The 16537-nt window shown below is 38.7% G+C and overlaps 1 protein-coding gene across 1 annotated transcript; it reads right to left on the bottom strand.

Moving 5' to 3' along the window:
• Nucleotides 1-15274: 15274 nt before the first annotated feature.
• On the bottom strand, nucleotides 15275-16279 carry LOC113191278 (olfactory receptor 52K1-like). Its single transcript, XM_026400948.2, has one exon. It carries the CDS (start codon nucleotides 16277-16279, stop codon nucleotides 15275-15277), a length of 1005 nt encoding a protein of 334 aa, XP_026256733.2.
• Nucleotides 16280-16537: the final 258 nt, after the last annotated feature.

Raw genomic sequence — 16537 nt, 5'->3', positions numbered from 1 at the left:
GCCCAGCACGCGCCTCTAGGAGTATTCTCCACAAGAACCCCCGCCCCGAGCCTGAGCAAGAAATCTGTCTGCTAGACGCAGGCAAATACCAGCCTGATATCACCTGTTCCGTAGTTGAATGGGCTGAGATCAGTAGAACACGGGGATGATTACATCATCTCTCCGAAATGGCGGCTGCTGTCCTCCACTGTGGTCCGACCGGTGTCTGGACCCAAACTGGGCCGCTTCTCTCCTCTGTTTCAAAGCCGGAACTCAGCACTAAGGGCTCCGATGTACCACTGGCGGGAGCCCCCCCGGATCTGTATGGCTGTTCCCCCGCTCCGGCACCCTGCCGCTCCCTGGCACGCGCCACAGACTCCAGCCTCCGGGCGATCGCCTGTCAGGCTATGCGACCCTCTGTGCGGGGAAATGGAGCTCTCAGAGCCGAACTTCTCACGATGGAAATCTGTCCACTAGATTCTGGAGCACCTCAATTTCACTGGAACTTCCCAAAGATATCCTTCAGCCGTTTTGCATCGTCTTTCTCCCACTTAGTGACGCGGCGCCCTGGGGTGATGCACTCCCTTCGCCGCCATCTTCCTATTCTCCTTGAGTTATCTGTGCTGTTTTGATGTTGCACTCTGTGGGAGAGTGGCGGTGTATCCTTCAGCTTTACCGGATGGTGGCCGCTGACTGCCTCGGTGGAGTGTCCGCTGTGGGGGATGGGACTGTACCGCTTCCTTCCCCTTCTGAGATCCCGTGCTCGGCCCAAGGATCAGTGTGGGATTGGCTGGCGGGATTCCACCTAATGGCCACATAACCTGTTTTTTGAGATGTGAAAATACAGAGCTGTTGCCATGATTTTATCAAGTTCCTCTGGTTTAATGTATCACATTTGCTTTGTCTTTGATCCCTTGTGTTTGCCTCTGTCTTAGGTTTCTGTGTGACTAAGAGATTAGAGGGATGGGTCAAATCATAGAGTATGTACTCATTTCCTGGGTTGACTTCCCATATATCTCATCTTCTCTCTACCACGCATGCCAGGCGAGCGTGCTACTACTTGAGCCATATCCCCAGCCCCACTCTTGCTTTTTAAAAACCCAAAACTTTTAAACAATTTCTGACTTAAACATTGTAACAATAGTACAAAAAATTCCTATACACCCAATGTTAACATCTTACATAATCACAGTATAATTATCAATATTAAGAAATTAACAAAACTATTATCCAATTTACAGACTTTACTAAAATTATGCCAATGTCCCACTAATGTTTTTTTTTCTCTTCCAGAATTCAGTCCAGTATTATATGTTTGCATCTATTGCATGTCTTCATAGTCCCCTTTAATTAGGAAGAGCTCCTTAGTTTTTTCATTTTCTTTTATGCTCTTAATACCTGATCATATTTCCTTTCATTTAATTTAGATTTTGCATTTTTTTGCAAGAATACCACAGAAAAGATATTGTGCCCTTCTCAGTAAGGATATCAGTTTCAGGAGACACGATGTTATATTGTGACATTATTGGTAAGGTTACCATTTATCACTTGCTTAGGAGATCTCACAAAAGAATATTTTAAGGAAAAAAAATCCTGTTTCTCCTACTTTTGCCTGTTAATTAGCATCCACTAATAATTCTTGACTTAAATATTTATTACTGTGATGTTTGCCAAATGGTGATTTTTCTATTTCTATTTTTCTTTCTACATTAGTTAATTGGAATTCCACTGTAAGGAAGTGCTTTTCCTTATTTTTTTGTTTGCTTGCTTTGATTAATAAGGACTTTTGCATTCACATTCTAAAGGTTGTCGTTAGTTATTGTCATAATTTATTTTGTTGCTCAAATTCTTCCTCTATTTGGCGATTAGGAATCCCTTAAAATTGTTCCTTCTAGCTGAGCGTGGTGGGGCATGCTGTAATTTCACCAATTCTGGAAGTCAGGGCAGGAGGATTTCAAGTTTGAAGACAGCCTCAGAAACTTAGTAAGACCTTACCTCAAAAAAAAAAGCTGGGGATGTGACTGCGTGGTTAAGCATTCCTGGATTCAATTCCCAGTAATAACAACAATAACAAAAATTGGTGCCTCTATTCTTCTGACAATTCCCTAAAATTTTTGGAGCATTTCTTTTCTTTACTTTTTGGCATTACAAGATGGTTCAGGATCATTCTGTGCTTGGCATACTCCAGCCTTGGAATCATTCATTTCTCCAAGCACCTTTGGTTCTTTATTATGTGAATGGTATTTATTAGAGTTCGAATTATCTCTTCACTGTTGCCATCTATTTTCAAGTTCTTATCAATGTATTTTTTTGTAACAGGGACTTTCCTGTTTTAAAAAAAAGTGTTTTCCCAGTACTTTATATTTTCTTTTTTTTTATTGATTTTTTAAAAATAAATGACAGTGGAATGCATTACAATTCTTATTACACTTATACAGCACAACTTTTCATATCTCTGTTTGTATATAAAGTATGTTGACACCAATTGATGTCTTCATACATGAACTTTGAATAATGATGTCTATCACATTCCACCATCCTTGCTATCCCCCTGCCTCCTCCCTTTCCCTCCCACCCCTCTGCCCTATCTAGAATTTATCTATTCCTCCCATGCTCCCCCTCCCACTGTGAGTCAGAATCCTTATATCAGAGAAAACATTCGCCATTTTTTGGGGGGGGTTGGCTAACTTATATTTTCTTTTTTATACCAATAACCTTCACTTACTGAGCACTTGTTACATGTCAGGTCTTGCCCTAAATCAATCTCTCTCTCTCTCTCTCTCTCTCTCTCTCTCTCTCTCTCTCTCTGTGTTTGCATTATGAATACTTAACATGAGATGTAACCTCTTTAAGTTTTAAGTACACAATTCAGCATTATTCACTATAGATACAATGTTGTATAGCAGATCTTTAGAACATATTCATCTTCATCTTGCATGGTAAAAGAGAAAGTCCCCATTTCTCTCTTCACTCAGTCCTTGGTTCTATTTTCTGTTTCTAGTACTTTGACTATTTTAGTCAAATTACTATAATATAAATAATGTCATGCATTTTTTTTGTTCTTCTGAGACTAGCTTATTTTATGTAGCATTGTATCCTCCAGGATCATTCATGTTGTCATAGAAGGCAGGATTTCCTTCCTTTTTAAAGTTCAAATGACATTCCATTGTATGTCTAGATCACATTTTTTATCCATTCTTCAGTGGACATTTAGGTCATTTCCATATTTTATCTTTTGTGAATAATGCTGCAACAAACATGGGAGTGTTTCTATCTCTTCCAGATCTTGATTTCAATTCTTTTGGTTATAAACCCAGAAGTGGGATTAATAGGTTATATGGTAATTCTATTTTTAAATTTTTGAGGAGCTGCCATACTGCTTTCTGTAGTGGTGACTGCATTCCCACCAACAGTGTACAAGGGTTTAAATTTATTCCCGTCATCACAAACCCTTAGTTCTCTATCATTTATTTATTTTTTTCCAGTAGCCATCCTAATAGTATGTGGTTTTAATTTGTATTTCCTTGATGATTAGTGATGTTGAGCCTTTTTTCAAATGCTTGTTACCCATTTGTATGTCTTCTTTGGAGAAATATCTAGGTAAGTCCTTTGTACATTTAAGATTGTTATTATTATTTTTGTTGAGTTATAGGAGTCCCTTGTACATTTTGGATATTAATCCCTCATCAGATATATTGTTTGCAAATATTTTCTTCCATTATATAGGTTGCTTTTTTAATTCTGTTGATTGTTTCCTTTGCTGTGCAGAAGCTTTTCAGTTTGATATAGTCCCATTTGTCTAATTTTTGCTTTTTTTGGATTTTGCTTTTGGTGCCAATCTCAATGTCATGAAGAATTTCACCTATGTTTTCTTCTAGGAGTTTACAATTCTAGATCCTGTATTTAAATCTTTAATCCATTTTGAGTTGATTTTTTTTGGGGGGGGGGGGTAACTGGTGATTGAACTCTGAGCCACTTAACCACTGATCCACATTCCTCAGCTCTATTTTTGTGTTTTATTTAGAGATAGGCTCTGAGTTGTTTAGGGCCTTGCTAAGTTGCTGAGGCTGGCTTTCAGTTTGCAATCCTCCTGCCTCAGCCTCCCACGCTGCTGGGATTACAGGCATGTGCCACTGCCTGGCCTTGAGTTGATTTTTGTGTGTGGTATAAAATGAAGGTGCCTTTTCTTTCACTTGTCAGTGTCCAATTTCCCACACCATATGTTGAACATTATGTCTTCCTGATTGTTGATTCTTGTTGAGGTTTTATATATGTGGGGGTTGATTTCATTGCTCTATATATCTATTTTTATGTCAGTAGTATATTATTTATTTATTCACTTTAATAGAGTATTATTTAAAATGTACTGTAGCTTTGTAATATATTTTGAAATCAATCAGGAAATGTGCTGCCCCTAGTTTCATTTTTCTTTCTTCCCTTCCTTCTTCCCTCCCTCCCTTCCTTTCTTTTCTCCTCCTACTCCTCTTCCTTCTTTTTCTCTTTTTCTTTCTTTTTTGACTGATGAAGTGTTTAATTGGACAAACAACTGAGAAGCTTAAAGATAACCAGCACAATTCCACAAAAGAACCAGCTCAGCCCAACTAAATTTTTCTCAGCAGCAATTGACACTGATGTATATAGGTATGCAAATTAGTGAGTGACACTGAACAAAGGGGAAACCCATTCTTCCTTTTCCTTATTTTGCCTTCTTCACACTTCTCTTAGAAACATCCCCCTCCTTGGTCTTATTTCAGCTTTAGCAATCCCAAACCGAGGGCTGCAATGATCTTTCTTCACTTTAACATTAGGCATTCTGAATTCCAAGTGCAACACTGCAATTTTGCTCTTCTTTTTCAAGATTGCTTTGGCTAAGACTTAAAATCAGCATACTATAGTGATGCAGCCACATCAATGTTTTACAGCAGCTCAATTCACAATAGTAAGCTATGGAGTCAACATAGGTGCCCTTCAACAGATGAATGGATAAAGAAAATGTGCTATATATACACAATGGAATATTACTCAGCCATAAAGAAGAAGGAACTTATGGCATTTGATGTTAAATGGATGGAACTGGAGACTATCATGCTAAGTGAAATAAGCAAACCCAAAAACCAAAGGTCGAATGTTTTCTCTGATATGGGGATGCTAATTCACAATAAGGTTGTGGGGTAGGGAAGAATAGAAGTAGTTTGGGTTAGATAAAGGGGAATGAATGGAAGGGAAGAGGAATGGGAATAGGAAATCAAAATGAATTAGACATTGCTATTCTATGTACATATATGGTTATATGACCAACGTAATTCTACATCATTATAGTCAGAAGAATGAGAAGTTTTACTCCATATATTTATGTCAAAATATATTCTACTATCATGTATAACTAATAATAACAAATTTAAAAAAAGATTGCTTGGCTATTTGGGTTTTTTGTAGTTTCATATGAATTTTAGAACAGTTTTTCTATTTCTGTAAAGAATACCATTGAGGTTTCTGTTTGTTTTATTTTATTGCCATACTACTGGGGATTGAACCCAAAGTCTAACACTCTGAACTGTAACTCCATCTTCCTTTTCAATTTTGAAGCAGAGTCTTGCTAAATTGCCCAAGCTGGCCTAAATTTTGCAATCCTTTTGCCTCAGTCTCCCAAGTAGCTGGGATTACAGGTGTGTGCCATCACAGCTGGCTCCCCTGGAGTTTTGATAGGAGTATGTTGAATTTTTACATTGCTTTGGGTAGTATGGACTTCTTTAATAATGTTAAGTTTTTCAAACCATGAACATGAGATATCTTTCTAAATGGAATAATTGTATATTCTTTAATTTCTTCATTAATAATTTGTGTTTTTCAGTATATTATGCATTTCACCTTCTTGATTGATTCCTTTGATTGTATTCTTTTTGATGGTATTGAAATTGTATTGTTTTCTTGTTGGGTAGTTGTTTGTATATAGAAATACAACTGATATTTGAATGTTAATTTTGTATCCTGTCACTTTACCATACTTATTCATTATCTAATAATATTTTTTGGAGAGTCTTTAGAATTGTCTACACATAAGATTGTATCATTTACAAACAGAGATAATTTTACTTCTGTCCTTTTGAGTTGGACGTGTTTTATTTCTTTTCTTTGTCTAAAATCTCTAAGAATTCCAATACTATGTTAAATAAAAGTGGTGAGTGTTGGGAGTCACTCTGGCTCCAAAGACTAACTTTCCCATCCCCCAAGAAGAGCTGTCCAATGGTGAGCCCTGCTGGCTCACCTGATCCTTACCCACCAATCAGACTAGCCCTGCTGGCTCACCTGATCCTTACCCACCAATCAAAAAGTACCCCATGCTAACTGTCAAACTGCCCCCGGCTCTATAAATATGCAGAGCTGTTCCTCCACAAATGGGCATTTTCTCCAATGGCAAGCCTTGCTCCTTCTTTCAGTGAGAGCAAGCACAGGTTTTTTTTGATGGAAATTTTAGAGGAAAAGTTTTCAGTTTTTCACCATTGAGTATGATGTTAGCTGTGAGTTTCTCATATATGGTCTTGTATTTAAGTAAATTCTTTCTGTATGCAATTTTAAGAGTTTGTATCATAAAAAGATTTTAAATTTTATCAAATGTTTTTCTTCATCTATTGAAATAATCATGTGAATTTTATACTGCTATCACTTTTAAAAATTTTAGTTGTATATGGACACAATACTTTTATTTATTTTTGTGTGGTGCTAAGAATTGAACCCAGTGCCCCACACATACTAGGTAAGTGCTCTACCATTGAGCTATAACCCCAGGCCCCTGCAATCTCTTAATATGGTGTATCACCTTGATTGACTTGTGTATGTTGAACCATCCTTGCATTCCAAGGATAAATCCCACTGGTCATGGTGTATGATCATTTTAATGTGCTGTTAAGTTTGCTTTGCTAACATTTTGTTGAGGATTTTTCATCTGTGTTCATCAGGGACATTGGTCTGTGGTTTTCTTTTCTTGTAGTGCCTTTGGCTTTGGTATCAATGTAAGGTTGGTCTCATAAAATGAGTTTGGAAGTGTTTTCTCTACAATTATTTTTGAAGAGTATAAGAAACACTGATTTTAATTCTTCTTTAAATGTTTGATAAAATTCACCAGTGAAACCATTTGGTCCTGGGCTTTTCTTTGTTGGAAGATTTTTAAATTATTGTTTCAATCTTCTTATTGGTTGTTGGTCTTTTTTAATTTTCTTTATCTTCAAGATTTGGTCCTGGGTTGTAAATTGCTAGAAATTTATTCATTTCTTACAGGTTATCGAATTTGTTGGAATATGATTGTTTTAAATAGTCCCTCGTGATCCTTTTTATTTGTGTAGCGTTGTTGAATTATTTCATCTTTCATTTCTGATTTTGAGTCATCTCTTTTCTTCTTAGTCTAGCTAAAGTTTTGTCATTTTTATTTATCTTTTCAAAACAATCCATTCCCAATTTCATTGATTTCCTCCTATTTTGCTACCCTTTATTTTTTTCCTGATTTGATTTTTGTTATTTTCTTTTGATAATCTTGGCATTTTAAAATTTTTTCTACGGGCTGGGGATGTGGCTCAAGCGGTAGCGCGCTCGCCTGGCATGCGTGCGGCCCGGGTTCGATCCCCAGCACCACATGCAAACAAAGATGTTGTGTCCGCTGATAACTAAGAAATAAAATGTTTTAAAAAAAATAAAATTTTTTCTAGTTGCTTGAGGTGTAATGTAATTTGAGAACTTTCTTCTTTTTAAATGTAAGCATTTATCACTCTTAACTCCTTTCTAAATATTACTCCTGCTATATTCCATAAGTTTTGGCATGTTGTATTTTTATTTTTGTTTGTCTTGAGATTATATCTCATTCTCTTTTGGTTTATTTTTTGACCCAATGATTGTTTCATTGTGTGTGTATTTGTTTGTGTGTGTGTGTGCATGTGTGTGTTTTTTAATATTTTTATAGTTGTAGATGAACACAATAACTTTATTTATTTATTAATTTATTTGTATGTGGTGCTGAGGATCGATCCAGTGCCTCACACATGCTAGGCAAGTACTCTACCACTGAGCCACAACCTCATTGTGTTTTTAATTTCCATACATTTGTGAATTTTTCAAATTTTCTTCTGCTTTGCTTTCATTTTTATTTTTTATTTGTTCTAATTAGTTATACACTGCTTTCTAATTGCATTGAATTGTGGTTAGAAAAAATACTTTGTAGAATTTATATCTTAAATTTTTTGAGACTTGTTTTGTGACTTAATATTATCTGTCCTGAAGAATGTTTCATGTGCACTTGAGAAGAATGTGTATTCTGCCACTGGGGAATGGAATGTATTGTATAATTGTTAGATCTGTTTAGTGTACAGTGTGTTCAAGTCTACTGTTTTCTTATTACTTTTATGTCTGGCAGTTCTATCCATTGTTCCAAGTATGGCATCAATGTTTTCTCCTATTATAGTATTGTCATTGTGCATTCTCCTTCAGATCTGTCAGTGTTTATATGTTTAGGTGCTTTGATGTTGCATTCATGTATACTTGTAAATGTTATATCTTCTTTTGAACTGTTTCTTTCACTATTATATTATAATCTTCTCTGTGTCTGTGACAGTTTTTGATGTAAACTTACTTTTTTTCTGATATGAATATAGCCATTCCTGCTGTGTTTTGGTTACCATTGCATGGAATATTTTTTTCCCCTTAACTTTCAGCCTAGTTTTTTTAAATCTGAATTTTTTTATATTTATTTTTTAGGTGTAGATGGACACAACACAATGCCTTTATTTTTATGTTGTGCTGAGGATCGAACCCAGGTCCTGCCCATGCTAGGCAAGCTCTACCACTGAGCCACAATCCCAGCCCTTAATTTTTTAAAATTTACATATGACAGCAGAATGTATTACAATTCTTATTTCATATATAGAGCACAATTTTTCATATCTCTTGTTGTATACACAGCCTACTTTTTGTTGTTGTTGTTATTCTAAATAGAGTCTCTTATAGACAGAATATATTCAGCCATTCTATCTTTTGGAGACTATAACTTATTTAAAGCAATTATTGATAGGTAAGAGCTTAATATGGCTATTTTAAAAATGCTTGCCTCTTTTGCAGTTCTTTTTTTCCCTCTTTACCTCTCTTGCTATCTTCCTTTTTGATTTATTGATTTTTTTGGTAGTGATATGCTGATTACCTTCTATTATTTTCTTTAATGTATCTTCTATAAGTATTTTCTTTTTGCATTATAAACATTGGTATTTTTATTCTCAAATTTTAATATTTTCTTACACAACATCACACATGTTTGTTTATATTGTTAGTGAAAAATATTCTCTAAATGAGAAATTAAAAGGCATAAATCTTGAACTTCATTAATAAATATATCTAAAGCCTAATAATTTTGTTGTACCAATAAGTTGGGCAAAATAATAGTATTTCAAATTTAGTTCTATGAAGGAATAAGTGATATTATTAATCTTTAAAAATAGTAATGTACCTGTTTTGAAGGGAAAAAAATTCCAAGATGCTATCCTTCAGCTATTTCTTAGCATAAAAGTACATTTATATTTCAAGATTTAAAATCTTTGAGTAGAACACAATATCAGTGTATTTATACACTTCATCTTGCAAAAATGTAATCTCCAATATTCATTTTTGAAGGTTATTCATTAAATGAATTTGCATTTTCAAACTGATTCATCAAACAATAATGTTTATGGTTGTGAAAATAGTCATGCTATTTGCAGAATTATTCAGAATTCTTTGACCATACATAAAATTCAATCAGTACTTTTCTAAATTCAGATTACATAAACACTTCCAAGTTTCAGTCCAAAAACACAAAATGGTTTTATAGAGTAATTCTTCATTTAAAATTAAAGCCATTATTTGTTTTAGCAATTGAAAGTCATATTTTTTTTTCTGTGAATAAAAACTGACTTTTGAAAACTTAAAAAGCAGGTTTAATTCCCAATTTAACATTGATGTTTCATTTTATTCTGAAATAATATCTGGGTGCTTTGGAAAATTATGGACAAGAGAAATTTCTGATCTGGAATGGAAGATACTGTGACCCTCTAACTCTCTAATTTTCCCCTCTAGGGTTATAATGTTTCATTAAATCAAGAATCATTTATTTGGCTTCTTTTGGAAGCTTTAATGTTCCCATCTGGTGGTGGAGGAGAGTGGTAGAGCAGTAATGAGTATGTCCTGGTAATGAGTATGTCCTTCCATCAAGAGTACCCTGAGAGAGAGCTACCTCTTCCCCTAGGGTGGAGAACATGTTTCCTCCACCATTCTGGTGGTTCTTAAAAGATGGAGGCCATAACAACTCCATCAGCCTGGGTAGTCCAGGGCCTTCTTGTGCTTTGCTGTCTGTACACTGGAATACTTAAGTTTGGACAGGGTGACTTCTATGGTGTTGCACTCCCCGGTGCCCAGAGACATTGTAAACATGCCTGTTTATCCTTTTGTGTTCTATGCTCCATGTCTTCATAATAAAAATAAAGAAACCTGTTTCCCACCATACATAATATTTGCTGTACCTATTACATGTTGCTACTTTGAAATGGAAATGATGGAAAACTTAGGATATAAGTTGGAGAAATGAGGTATTAGAGTTATAATTAGTATCTTGTCTGGGGAGAAGGCAAGCAGGCTTTGAATCACTACCCAAGGACTTTCATCTTCTTCCCATCTTGTCTTTTACTGGCCTTTTTGGAGGGCCAGATTCTACCAGGTGCTTCCTATTTTGTGCTATAAAATAGCTGTCCTCTGTACTGCAGTGTTCAAGTTTATTTTGAGGAAAGAAAATCTTCAATTTGAACATGTGTAATGATTAATCACTTAAAAATAATTTCTTTCCTTGATATTTCTCTTATCAATATGAGAAGCCACATCTTGACACTTTGGAATGCCACCCACTTCAGTGGTTGGCTCTCTACTGTTGCTAAAATCATTGTTTTTCCAGTTTTGTGTCTTTTCTTTCCTCATTACTGTCATGCAATAGCCACAAGTTTCTTCACCAACTTTTATTTTTTTAAAAAATAATTTTAATTGATTTTTAAAAAATAAATGATAGCAGAATGCATTACAATTCTTATTACACATATACAGCACAATTTTTCATATCTCTTTTTGTATATAAAGTATGTTGATACCGATTCCTGTCCTTGTACATGTACTTTGGATAATGATGTCCATCACATTCCACCGCCCTTGCTAATCCCCTGCCCTTCCCTTCCCCTCCCCTCCCCTCCTATCACTCTGCCCTATCTAGAGTTCCTGTATTCCTCCTATGCTCCCCCTCCCTACCCCACTATGAGTCAGCCTCCTTATAGCAGAGAAAACATTCAGCATTTGATTTTTTGGGATTGGCTAGCTTCACTTAGCATCTTCTTCTCCAAAGTCATCCATTTACCTGCAAATGCCATGATTTTATTCTCTTTTATTGCTGAGTAATATTCCATTGTCTTCACCCATTTTCATAAGACATTGACTGAGTCTATCTTTCCTCCCCAACTTCTGCTATTCTCCTGTAAGTTGTCCGTCACAACTCCCATATCCACATGTACTGCATCTACAGATTCAGCAAACCATGGATCAAAAATATTTTGAAAGACTGTATCTATATTGAACATGAACAGACTTTTTTCTTGTCATCTTTCCCTAAATAATGCATCAAAACAACAATTTACTTTGTATTAGGCATCATAAATAATCTAGAGATGATTTAAAGTATATGGAAGACATGCATGGGTTACATGCAAATGCTATGCCAGTTTATATAAGGTGCTTGAATCGTGCAGGTTTTGCTATGCAGGAAGGGGATCCTGGAACTAATTCTTCAAGGATGCTAAGGATGACCATCTAGTTCATTCATGTTAATGCTCCATTCATTGCCCTTGTTTAATGGTCCTTTTCCTCCTTCAATAAAAGTGATATATTCTCCATCTAGTCCAGGCTATATCCTGGGTCACCTAAGAAATACATCACCTCTGAAGTCTTATATTTTAGTATCTTTCTTTACAGCCATATTCATCCCTTCCCTCTACTATTCCTACTTTTATATCTCATGATAACCTCTGGGGCTTCAATCTGTCTTTAGTTGTTCAGAACCCTCCCATCTTTTCTGCCCTTCTGACACTTGGATGTCAGGCAGTGCCATGACTCTCCAGTACTCCTATTTCTCTGCTGTACCTTCTTGACAACGGGATGAAAGCTGTGCCTGGACTGCTGAGAGCCTCTGGAGAAACAGCCTGACTGAGTAGTTCTGCACCCCTCCTCACTCCTTTTGATAACAGAAGGCTCCCTCCTTTCAAGAGTCAGCGCTCCGGCTTTGCTCTTGCTCCCACATGGTACTTCATTTCATGGATCATTACTTGTTTTTTCTCTCAACTGGCTCCTCTCTCCCTATGAGGCAGGTAAGATTGTTACTTCAGTTTTACAGATGAGGAAACTAAGGTTCAGAAGAATTCCAAGGCTGTCTCACAACTGATAAATGACCCAGCCAGGAATCTGAATTCAGATCTCTCCTTCTCCCAGTCTCCTCCCCACATTCTTTTGAAAAACCAGCCTCTATCTCAGAGCAAAGCCTGTCCAAGGAAGGGACATGACCTTTGTCCTTGGAAAAACCCACAGAGCACTCCTAGGCACATAACCACTCTGCTAAGTGGTTTTTCTACAAATAACAGGAGAGATCTGCTGGGCCAGGTGTCCCTGACTCAGTCAGGCTAGGTGGGGATCCACAGCAACCCCCTAGCAGCCACCAATCAGCATGAGATGGGGAAATACCTGGGATGCCACATGACCCTCCCAGTAGTTTATGGTGGTTGATAACATGTTGGGAAACCATGTAGTTCAGTGTTCAGCATGAACACCCCTCTTGGCTTAAACCAATCAGTTCAAATGAATCCCCCTCTTGCACTAACCAATCACCCCTACCCAACTTGATGTTATGATGTATGTGGGGGTCCCTGCCTTCTCCAAAGAGTACATAAAACTGCTGCAAATCCTGAGCTCAGGGCCTCTCAGCATCACCAGTTGCTGTGTGTGCACTTGGAGGACTGAGATAGTTCGCAATAAACACCTCTTTGCTGTTTACATCGATCTTGGTCTCTGGTGGTCTTTTGGGGGTCCCGAATTCAAGCATAACACTTTCTGAAGTTTACCCACATGTTCTTCCCTGCTTTCCCCTCCATCTGCTGCCATCACTCCCCATAAACTTCTTTCCATCCCAATCTCCTCAGAATCATGGTGGGTTTTATTTCAGTGCCCACTTTTCCCCTGCACTGAAGTTGGTTGACTAATGCCTGTGTATGCTCTAAGTTTTAAGTTCCATAAAGGCAAAGATCATATGAAGCTCAGCATTGTATCTCTAGAGCCTGAAGAAAGAAAACACTCTGGCTAAAGCAGTTTTCAGCAATCCACATATTATGAGGCAAGTTCTTTGCTCTCCTTGACCCATCAGAGGATTCAACATTGCCAATTACTGCAGCCTTCTTCATACTCTCTCCTCCCCTTGCTTTGGTACAGATAATCTCCTTATTTTCTTTCTGCCTCTGTCTCCTACATACAAATCCAGGATTCTGATTTCTCTTACATTGGCTACCCTTCTCCATCTCTGCCATCACTAGTTAGGTTCAGGCCACTGTTTTCTCTTCTGGAGGACTGGAACAGCCTCTTAAATGCTCTTCGCCCTGGGGCCCGTCTCCCTCCAATTGGCATTTTACTAATAACAGAAGGGTGATCACTGTGAAACACAAATCCGATCTTGCTACATTCCTACTTTGAATTCTTAAATGATTACCTACTGCCTTGAGTAAAATCTCCAACTCCCTTATAATGACAGATAAGTCTTTCATCATGTGGCCTCTGACTACCCATCAAAGACTCATTTTCTTCTGTGGCCCTATACACCTGCCAAGCTAGGGACACTATTAGAGAGTGTCCAGGTCTGCTGTCTTTAGTTATTCCTCTACGCCTTTCCTTAAGTTCTTCCTTTGCCTAGAATGAGTTTTCTTTTCTCCATCTCCTTTTCACCCAGAGAACACCTTATTATTCTTCAAATACAACTCAAACTCACCTTCTCTGTGAGGTGTTCCTAGTTTGGATGAGTATCTCCTCCTCTACATTTCCACAGAATTTTGAACACAAAACTATTATTAATATTGCATCTCTACAGCTTGATAAATTGGGACCTTCCTCTAGGGGGAAACAGACATTTTCTTTACAATCATAGAGTCAGCTTAATAAACATGTGCTGAATGAACGAATGAAACATGCAGAGGGAAAGGGAGAAAACAGAAGTCAGAGATAGAAGCTTGTTTTGCAGCTCGTTATATTATGCTCGAATTCGGGACCCCCAAAAGACCACCAGAGACCAAGATGGATGTAAACAGCAAAGAGGTGCTTATTGCGAGCTAGCTCTGTCCTCCGCATGCACACACAGCAACTGGTGACGCTGAGAGGCCCTGAGCCCAGGGTTTGCAGCAGTTTTATATATTCTTTGGGGAAGGCAGGGACTTCACATACATCATAGCATCTCTTAGCAAATCATCACACACTGCGAGAAAATCAAATAACCACTCTAAAACATGATTAGCACTTTCACTGGCAGGAACAAGTTGGGTAGGGGTGATTGGTTAGTGCAAGAGGGGGATTCATTTGAACTGATTGGTTTAAGCCAAGAGGGGTGTTCATGCCAAACTACATGGTTTCCCAACACCATAAACTACTGGGAGGGTCTTCTGGCATCCCAGGTATTTCCCTGTCTCATGCTGATTGGTGGCTGCTAGGGGGTTGCTATGGGTCCCCACCTAGCCTGACTGAGTCAGGGACACCTGGCCCAGCAGATCTCTCCTGTTATTTGTAGATAAACAACTTAGCAGGGTGGGAATATGCCTAGGAGGCTCTGTGGGTCTTTCCAAGGACAAAGGTCATGTCTTTTCCTTGGACAGGCTTTGCTCTGAGATAGAGGCTGGTTTTTCAGTTACTGCATAACTCAGAGTGGCAATTTTTTAGAAAATGGCTCTAAGACTCTCAAAGATTAATGCATGGAGCTGGGGCTGTAGTTCAGTGGTAGAGCACTTGCCTGGCTTGTGTGAGGCGCTGGATTTGATTCTCAGAACCACATAAAAATAAATAAATAAAATAAAGGCATTGCATCCATCTACAACTAAAAAATTATTTTAAAAAAAGATCAATGCAGATAGCCAAGCCAAAATATAACAGGTATGACTAGTTCACATAAATGCCATCCCCTCATTGGACAGTGAGAGAGATTTTAGGACCCACAAGTCCCAGAGAATCAGTCAGGAAGCTCTCTATGTGAGAGTGGGGACTGGAGCTTCTCAGTGGGGACTTGTTGCTGTGTCCTTTGGAACAGAGTTGCTAGATGCTCTCTGATTTCCTTCGTTCTGGCCCCATAGATGATGGGGTTCACCAGACAGGGCAGCAATAGATAGAAGGCACTGAGCAGGTTGTGCACATCCTCAGAGGCAGTACGGGCCACACGGTAGACAATGGATGAGGACATGGTGGAGGAGTAGATGGTGAAGATGACCAGCAGGTGGGAACCACAGGTGTTCAGGGCCTTGGCACGTGCTCCACCTGATGAAATCCTAAAGGCAGCATGGATGATGCGGGTGTAGGAGGCTCCTAGTAGAAGCATGTCCAGGACCCTGTTGAAGATGCGGATGGTGAGTCCCACAGTCTTGTTCAGTGAAACATCCCCACAGGAGAGCTTCATCAGGGCCATGTGCTCACAGGCAAAGTGGTGGATCACATCTGAGCGGCAGAAGCGGACCCGTGAGGCCAGTCCCACCACTGGAGCAACAAGGCACGTGCTCCTGGCCGCTGCCACCCCCACCAGGCCAGCTAGCAACTGGCTTGTCACTATCTCTGGGTAGCGGAGAGGGTAGCAGATGGCAACATAGCGGTCTAGGGCCATGACCAGGAGGATGTTGCAGTCAAAGACAATGAGGAAGTAGATGCAGAACATCTGGATTAGACAGTGAGCCAGGGAGATGCGGTTGAAGTGTGTGGAGAAGCTGAAGAGCATGGGGGGCACCACGGTGGTGGCAGCACAGATGTTGACAGCCAGGAGCAGGGCAATGAGCAGGTACATGGGCTGGTGTAGGCTCCGCTGAGACAGCACTGTGTGGATGACCAGTGCATTGGCAGAGAAGATCACCAGATACAGGCCAAGGAAGGGCAGCACCAGAAGGGTACGGGAGTCCTGCAGTCCTGGGAAGCCCACCAGGAAGAAGCTGGTGTAGGACCCATTGGAGCTGCCATTGCTCCACCCGGACATCTTCCCTGAGGGAGCAGGATGGCTCCTGGAGAGGGGAGGAGTCGTTCTGGTGTCAGAACCCACCTCTCCCTGCCCTGGCCTCACCAGGCTGCCCTGGGTACTTTGTCCTCCATGAACACAGTGTTTCTATAGATAAAGAGTTGTTTGTTAATATTTAGTGAGGTGCTTCAAGAAATAACCACCTTCCATAGCCCCTACTTTGTAGTTTTTCTTTTCTTTCTTTTAAATATTTTTTAGTTGTTTTTGCATCTTTATTTG

This window comes from Urocitellus parryii, chromosome 4 (assembly GCF_045843805.1).
Source record: "Urocitellus parryii isolate mUroPar1 chromosome 4, mUroPar1.hap1, whole genome shotgun sequence".
Lineage (NCBI taxonomy): Eukaryota > Metazoa > Chordata > Mammalia > Rodentia > Sciuridae > Urocitellus > Urocitellus parryii.
The sequence above is the reverse complement of the archived record's forward strand: the minus strand, read 5'-3'. Positions and strand labels throughout refer to the sequence as shown.